At 44.9% G+C, this 8,867-nt stretch overlaps 1 protein-coding gene across 1 annotated transcript; it reads right to left on the bottom strand.

The window, feature by feature from the left end:
• Window positions 1-2,881: 2,881 nt before the first annotated feature.
• Window positions 2,882-7,179, bottom strand: LOC135115598 (uncharacterized). Its single transcript, XM_064032533.1, has 2 exons — window positions 7,146-7,179; window positions 2,882-3,330 (listed from the first exon to the last, which is right to left on the bottom strand). Exons 1-2 carry the CDS (start codon window positions 7,177-7,179, stop codon window positions 2,882-2,884), a joined length of 483 nt encoding a protein of 160 aa, XP_063888603.1.
• Between the last annotated feature and the right edge of the window lie 1,688 nt (window positions 7,180-8,867).

The raw sequence follows: 8,867 nt of genomic DNA, 5'->3' as shown, positions 1-8,867 counted from the left end.
CTTTTCTATGGTTTTATGCCAGGTATTTAGTTTTTCGTCAGTTTGTTCTTTATGCATGTGCTCTTCTTTTGTTAAAAACTCATGTTCCTGTCTATTTTTTTTTTTCTAATAACCTTTTTCAATTATTGTTATTTTTTTTTTATTTAATGATTCTGGGATTTTTTGAGTTATAGCTTGAGTTGTTAGTATTATAAGTATTGGGATGTGGTCTGAGGTTGTGAGTGGTCCTGGTGTTATAAGAGTGTTGTGTATTGCGTGTTTGTTTGCAAGTATGATGTCCGGAGTGTTGTTTCCCTGTCTGCCGATATATGTTGGAAATTGTGGTCTTAGGTGGTGGAGTTTCCCTATGTTTGTGAAATGTTGTAAGCGTTTCCCTATTTGGTTACTGTAGTTGTATCCTAGTTGTGGGTTGGTTGCATTCAACCAACCCAATTGGTTGCATCCTCTTCGTGGTGGTATGTATGTGGTTGCTATTGCTATTTCGCCTGTTTCTGTCATCATTATTATTTTTTAATATGTCTGTGATATATTCGTCATCCATTCTGTTTCATGTTGTTTTTAATTAGTACATCACTACCGTCGTTTATTTCCTAGTTTGAATTGACTTGATACGTTTCATAGCCGTTTATTTTTATCTGATTGTTGTTTTTTTCTTACCATGACTGTTTATTAGAATTATATGGGGGTCTATTTCTTTGTATATATTTGTTAAATGAAATTTCCTGTTTTCCAAGTTTAAGACACTGTGTTGAATTATTTTTAGAGTGTGAATTTCGTGTGGTGTGCTATATGTGTGTGTATGTTGGTATTTATATGTTTTGTCTTTTGTCTTTTCTCTCCATTTGGATGCAGTTTTTTTTTCCTGAGATAGGCCTCCTGAAAGCGCTATCCTCTAGTATTTTAAAAGCATTCTTCTAGGTCAATACTGTTAGTTTTTATCATGTTGAGTATTTTTCTTCTACCAATCCATCTTCGTATGTGAATTTGTAGGTATTGTTCTCTAGTCTTTTGATGAGATCGAATTTATTGAATGTTTCAGGTGGCCATCCTTTTGTACTAGAAGTGTAAATGTTAAGGCCAATTTCTGTTCCTTTCATATGTTTTATCTTTTTTTTACTTCCTTAGAGGATGCTTGTGATGTCTATTGTTGTTCTTGTTCTTCTTGTCATTTGCTTCTTACTTATTCTGTTTCTGTTTCTTCTGTTTCTTGTTCTCTCCCTTTATCCTCCTATGCATGCTGCATGGAAGTTATTTTAGTTGATGAAGGATTTTTTGGTATTTTGATTCTTGGTAAATTGTTCTCCTTTAAAATCCCATTTAGTTCTTTTGCGTAGCTTCCTGGACTCGCCATGTTCTTCAAGTGTGGAGGAAGCATACATGTGAAGATTTTGAGATTGCCGTCTGTGCTTATATTTGTTGGTGGTGTTGGGGCTTGAATGGTAGCGGTAGTGTTTTTCTTTATAACATTGCTATAGGTTGTGGTTTATTTTTTTCTTCTTTCCTTGATAATGATCTTTTTTTTTCTTTGGGCATTTTATTGCCAGAGTACTGTGGTTGCCTCCACAGTTAATGCTTTTTTTTTTGTGGCTTTACATTCTCTCATTGTGTGCGACTCATCGCTACACTCTGAGCAGATCTTGTACACTCTGTCTTTGGCACATTGGTTAGTGTAATGGTCTTCTATTTGATAACATTTCAAGCAGGTTGAAATGTTAAAACTTGTCGTGCTGAATGTTGTAGGATGGCACTTGCATTAAAGAACAGAAGAATGCCAGTTTACTGTGCTTTCTTAGCTTGCTTGAAATCCGAGAATGTGATCTTCATGATGTTACCATTTGGGAATTTTGTTCTTTATGTGATAATTTTTACCCATGAGTTTTCGTTTGCTATTCCATTCTTTATTTCTTCCTCCTCATGATCCAGGATGTATTTGTCCATGTTAAACACAGTGACTGACATGTTAGCTTTAAGCTGGGATGGTATGACAGGCGAAAATTCCTCTTTTTCCAGTTTGTTGTCCGTTGTGTTGTTGAAAACTTTGTCCATTTCGTCATTAGTAAATGTGAGGATGACGAACCCGTCTGACACTGAGATGATTCTGGTGACATAGACATCGTTCTTGGCCAGGAACTCTAGTAGATTCTCTGGATTTTTGCTGTCCGGTGACTTTATCTTGATTCTCACCATTTTTTTTCTTCATATTTTCTTGCACCATGCTCTTTCCTACTGGCGGCCATCGTCCGACTCAAAACCACAGCTAAAGAAAGAAACAGGAAGGAGTCTGGCTAGGCAGCGCACTTTAGTATCCCAGCTGCTAATAGCCGTCGAGGACACCCTATGCTGCACCATAAACCTATTCAAGTGATTGCCCTTATCAAGCCTTATCAGCCTTATCCAGTGGGCTTCAGGCAGCCCCTCTAATGGGACCCCTCGTGCAAACCTCGGGGTTCACCTTCACCCTCTGGAGGACGCTAAGGGCGAAAACAGAACGAATGGTAAGAGAAAAAGGTGCCTGGGCGGGACTCAACCATGTGGGATTCCCCGGGACACAGGACTTGGTGCGTGGGCAGGACTCTCCAAGCGAGAGTCACTCGTGTGCAGGACTTCCAGTTCTGGACAGGGAAGGCAAACTCCAGTCTAGGGGCACCGCTCCAAGGACATTAGCCTTGTCAGGTTGCACAGTAGCTAAGGTACAAGAGCAGCCTGACATGTCCAAGAAGCAGAGGTGGAGCAGAGAGCGGGGCAGAGCAGCTCAAGTCCGGCGAGCTGTTGCCTGTAGAGAGCAGGGCTGAAGTGTTTATTGTTCGGCTGCCAGCAGGAAGTCGTGTGGTGTTGGGAAATAAGGGAAATAAGGGAGTGTGGATAGACAGTATGGGTGAAATTAGAAGAGGGGTAGAAGGTCAAAAGTCATATATCGGGTTTTGCTGGTGTTGATTTTTAAGCCAGGAGTGGCGCACCGTTGTTTAAGGACCTCTAGAGCTCGTGATGCAACAAATTGGTGCTTACGCCGTGGTATGAAGAGAGCTCGGTCGTCGGCGTACACTAGGAGTTGGACTCCGCTACAGTAAGTTTCAGTGGTGAGCTCTTCCATCAAAATATTGAAGAGAAACGGGCTGAGGCAACTGCCTTTTTTGGGGGGGGTGCCCAGGTTGTATGGATGTGGTGTCGACACGTGTCCCTGGAAGGAGACCTGGGCACTGGGGTTGGTGAGGAATTCAGAAAGCCAGCGGAGGAGGTGGGCCCGGACCCCTTTCCTGCCCAAGGCCTCAAGAATGGCAAGAGGATTTGTCAGCTCGTTGCCCTTTTCCAGATATAGGAAGATCACGATCGCTGAGCGTGAGCGCAGTGCTCTCAGGAGTGTTAGAAGGCAGGTGGCGGTGCTTCTGCGTGACTGGAAGGTTTCCAAGCAAGATGGTACTGCGCCAATAGCAAGCGTCCGTCAGCCAATTACCAAGCACCACGCTCTCCCCTCTTGTATAAATACAAGTGCTCGCTGACATTTCAGCCTGGGCACCCCCCCAAAAAAAAGGCAGTTGCCTCAGCCCGTTTCTCTTCAATATTTTGATGGAAGAGCTCACCACTGAAACTTACGGTAGCGGAGTCCAACTCCTAGTGTACGCCGACGACCGGGCTCTCTTCATGCCACGGCGTAAACACCATTTTTTTTTTTTCTTTATGTAGGAAGGACACTGGCCAAGGGCAACAAAAATCTAATAAAAAAAATGCCCACTGAAATGCCAGTCCCATTAAAGGGTCAAAGCAGTGGTCAAAAATTGATGGATAAGTGTCTTGAAACCTCCCTCTTCAAGGAATTCAAGTCATAGGAAGGTGGAAATACAGAAAGAGGCAGGGAGTTCCAGAGTTTACCAGAGAAAGGGATGAATGATTGAGAATACTGGTTAACTCTTGCGTTAGAGAGGTGGACAGAATAGGGGTGAGAGAAAGAAGAAAGTCTTGTGCAGCGAGGCCGCGGAAGGAGGGGAGGCATGCAGTTAGCAAGATCAGAAAAGCAGTTAGCATGAAAATAGCAGTAGAAGACAGCTAGATATGCAACATTGCGGCGGTGAGAGAGAGGCTGAAGACAGTCAGTTAGAGGAGAGGAGTTGATGAGACGAAAAGCTTTTGATTCCACCCTGTCTAGAAGAGCAGTATGAGTGGAACCCCCCCAGACATGTGAAGCATACTCCATACATGGACGGATAAGGCCCTTGTACAGAGTTAGCAGCTGGGGGGGTGAAAAAAACTGGCGGAGACGTCTCAGAACACCTAACTTCATAGAAGCTGTTTTAACTAGAGATGAGATGTGAAGTTTCCAGTTCAGATTATAAGTAAAGGACAGACCGAGGATGTTCAGTGTAGAAGAGGGGGACAGTTGAGTGTCATTGAAGAAGAGGGGATAGTTGTCTGGAAGGTTGTGTCGAGTTGATAGATGGAGGAATTGAGTTTTTGAGGCATTGAACAATACCAAGTTTGCTCTGCCCCAATCAGAAATTTTAGAAAGATCAGAAATCAGGCGTTCTGTGGCTTCCCTGCGTGATATGTTTACCTCCTGAAGGGTTGGACGTCTATGAAAAGACGTGGAAAAGTGCAGGGTGGTATCATCAGCGTAGGAGTGGATAGGACAAGAAGTTTGGTTTAGAAGATCATTGATGAATAAGAAGAAGAGAGTTGGTGACAGGACAAAACCCTGAGGAACACCACTGTTAATTGATTTAGGAGAAGAACAGTGACCGTCTACCACAGCAGCAATAGAACTGTCAGAAAGGAAAATTGAGATAAAGTTACAGAAAGAAGGATAGAAACCGTAGGAGGGTAGTTTGGAAATCAAAGCTTTGTGCCAGACTCTATGAAAAGCTTTTGATATGTCCAAGGCAACAGCAAAAGTTTCACCAAAATCTCTAAAAGAGGATGACCAAGACTCAGTAAGGAAAGCCAGAAGATCACCAGTAGAGCGGCCTTGACGGAACCCATACTGGCGATCAAATAGAAGGTTGTGAAGTGATAGATGTTTAAGAATTTTCCTGTTGAGGATAGTTTCAAAACTTTAGATAGGCAGGAAATTAAAGCAATAGGACGGTAGTTTGAGGGATTAGAACGGTCACCCTTTATAGGAACAGGTTGAATGTAGGCAAACTTCCAGCAAGAAGGAAAGGTAGATGTTGAAAGACAGAGCTGAAAGAGTTTGACTAGGCAAGGTGCAAGCACGGAGGCACAGTTTCGGAGAACAATAGGAGGGACCCCATCAGGTCCATAAGCCTTCCGAGGGTTTAGGCCAGCGAGAGCATGGAAAACATCATTGCGAAGAATTTTAATAGGTGGCATGAGGTATTCAGAGGGTGGAGGAGAGGGAGGAACAAGCCCAGAATCGTCCAAGGTACAGTTTTTAGCAAAGGTTTGAGCAGAGTTCAGCTTTAGAAATATATGTGATAGCAGTGGTGCCATCTGGTTGAAACAGAGGAGGGAAAGAAGAAGAAGCAAAGTTATTGGAGATATTTTTGGCTAGATGCCAGAAATCACGAGGGGAGTTAGATCTTGAAAGGTTTCGACATTTTCTGTTAATGAAGGAGTTTTTGGCTAGTTGGAGAACAGACTTGGCATGGTTCCGGGCAGAAATATAAAGTGCATGAGATTCTGGTGATGGAAGGCTTAAGTACCTTTTGTGGGCCACTTCTCTATCATGTATAGCACGAGAACAAGCTGTGTTAAACCAAGGTTTAAAAGGTTTAGGACGAGAAAAAGAGTGAAGAATGTATGCCTCCATGCCAGACACTATCACCTCTGTTATGCGCTCTGCACACAAAGACGGGTCTCTGACACGGAAGCAGTAGTCATTCCAAGGAAAATCAGCAAAATACCTCCTCAGATCCCCCCAACTACCAGAGGCAAAATGCCAGAGGCACCTTCGCTTAGGGGAATCCTGAGGAGGGATTGGAGTGATAGGACAAGATAAAGATATGAGATTGTGATCGGAGGAGCCCAACGGAGAAGAAAGGGTGACAGCATAAGCGGGAGGATTAGAGGCCAGGAAAAGGTCAAGAATGTTGGGCGTATCTCCAAGACGGTCAGGAATACGAGTAGGGTGTTGCACCAATTGCTCTAGGTCATGGAGGATAGCAAAGTTGTAGGCTAGTTCACCAGGATGGTCAGTTAAGGGAGAGGAAAGCCAAAGCTGGTGGTGAACATTGAAGTTTCCAAGTATTTGAGATCTCTGCAAAAGGGAAGAGGGTCAGAATGTGCTCCACTTTGGAAGTTAAGTAATCAAAGAATTTCTTATAGTCAGAGGAGTTAGGTGAGAGGTTTACAGCACAGATAAATTTAGTATGAGAGTGACTCTGTAGTCGTAGCCAGATGGTGGAAAACTCGGAAGATTCAAGAGCGTGGGCACGAGAGCAGGTTAAGTCATTGCGCACATGAACGCAGCATCCAGCTTTGGATCGAAAATGAGGATAGAGAAAGTAGGAGGGAACAGAAAAGGGGCTACTGTCAGTTGCCTCAGACACCTGAGTTTCAGTGAGGAAAAGAAGATGAGGTTTAGAAGAGGAGAGGTGGTGTTTTACAGATTGAAAATTAGATCTTAGACCGCGAATGTTGCAGAAGTTAATGAAGAAAAAGTTGAGGGGGGTGTCAAGACACTTAGGGTCGTCGACAGAAAGGCAGTCCGACCTGGGGACATTTATGGTCCCCTTCCCAGATGGGGACTCCGAGGCTGGTGTAGGAGTCACCATGATGATTTTAAAATTTTTGAGTGAAGGGTGTGTGTGTTATTAGGTGCTTGTAGTTTTGTGTGGAGGAAGAGAGTTGTCTTTAGAGGGCAGGCTGTGACTGCCCCCTTGTGTTGTGAGACACAAAGGGAAACGTTCAGTGAGGTCACAGCTGTTCACAGCACCCCCTGAACAGTGCGTTAGACCTCACTGGGAGTAATTATCGTTTCGGCAGGTGTCTATTGCCTCCTCAATTTGTTGCATCACGAGCTCTAGAGGTTCTTAAACAACGGTGCGCCACTCCTGGCTTAAAAATCAACACCAGCAAAACCCGATATATGACTTTTGGCCTTCCACCTCTCGACAGACCGCTAGGTCATGGAAACGATCCCTGCTGCACACCTCCGGCCATTAATACCTCGGGGTCTGGTTAGACAGGCTCACGTTCACGACCCAGGCACACTACATCAGGAAACATTCGGATGCACGAACCATATGCTCCGGTACATGTTACAGCAGCAGAAGGGAGCCTCTGCTACAGTAAAGGGAAACCTGTATGGTGCAGCAATTCGCTCTTTGGTCGGCTACTGCGCCCCTCGTCTCCCCGGACTACCATCCTCCTTCCGATCCCTCAAGGTAGTGCAGAACGAGGCTTTAAGGATGATACTCGGAGCCCCTTGTTGGACATCCACCATCACCCCAAGAGAAGAATGTGGCCTTCCGTTTCTGCATCACCGGATATACGCCAGGTCATCCATCTCCATGATGCTATATATCTGACGGTGGCCGGATTCCCAGCTCGCAACTCACTATATCCATGCCTTCCAGTCTCCTCCAGCTTGCCACTCTAATGGCGACATGCTGCCGCTGACGCAGCACGAATCTTGGGTATCGACGATGACGTCCACTCCGGACCCGACATCCCCCTCCCTGCCTTCCATCCGCCTCCTTCCTGGACACCAAAAATCAACACCAAAGATTCCACCCTCCCTTGATCCAAAGTATTGCTCCCTTCACTTCTCTGGCAAGAAACTCTTGAAGAAATCGCCACTGCTGGAAACCCATGTGTCTGGCTATTCTTTACATACGGATCACCTGGACCCAACGGATCCATCGGAACAGCATATGTCTGTGGGGAGGCGACCATTGCACACCATCTGCCTGACCATGTCTCTGCCTTCTAGGCTGAATTATTTGCCATCCTCTTCGCTTTACATTACGCCCACCAACACCCTACAAGCGAAATCCACATCTCTACTGATTCCTTCACAGCACTCCGAACACTGAAACAACGATACTCGCACGATAACCACTAGCTCATCTCTAGCATCCAGCAACACCAGTCCTCTTTGCCCTCTACAGAGACGGGACAATTGTGACAACTGGGTTCCGGGCCATGTAAGCGTTGCAGGGAACGAGAAGGCCGAATCGACAGCAATGACAGCTGGAATGGAGCCGTTTTGTCACCTTTGATGTAATCCACAGCACCTGCATTAAAAAGACAATCGACAGGGCAGCTTTCTCCCAAACCCACCAAAAGCTCATTAACGCTGTTGATGAAGGATCCAGATCTGCCTCCTGGTGTAACACAGCAAACTGTGTTTGGGACTGAGCCTGAGCCTTGCCCTCGCTGCCTGTGCACCCCATTGAGACTTTCACTCACTACATCCTCCATTGCCCTGCAATAGCAGGACTCCATCAAAATTCTGAAGAAGCTATCGGCAACAATTGGGAAAGAGTAGCAAGCATATTGGGCTTTGTCAACACTAACATTCTTCTACATACCCACATGCATACATCATCAGCTTCGGAGTCCTCATCTCGGGAGCGGAACACAAATGTCGTCAGGTCTGAATGCTCTTCTGGTATCAGCCTTAAGTGTCTTGACACCCCGTCCTCGACTTTTTCTTCATTATCTTCAGTAACATTCGCGGTTTTAGATATAATTTTCATTCTCTAGATCACCACCTCACCTCTACTAAACCTCTTCTTATTTTCCTCACTGAAACACAGGTGTCTGAGGCTACTGAGAGTAGCCCCTTCTCTGTTCCCTCTAACTTTCTCTATCCTCATTTTCATTTCAAAATTGGATGTTGCGTCTATGTGCCCAACGAATTAACCTGCTCTCGTGCCCACGCTCTTGAATCTCCCGAGTTTTCCACCTAC

Source organism: Scylla paramamosain, chromosome 29, assembly GCF_035594125.1.
Source record: "Scylla paramamosain isolate STU-SP2022 chromosome 29, ASM3559412v1, whole genome shotgun sequence".
In the NCBI taxonomy this organism is placed as follows: domain Eukaryota; kingdom Metazoa; phylum Arthropoda; class Malacostraca; order Decapoda; family Portunidae; genus Scylla; species Scylla paramamosain.
This window is presented reverse-complemented; position numbering and strand designations above follow the sequence as displayed.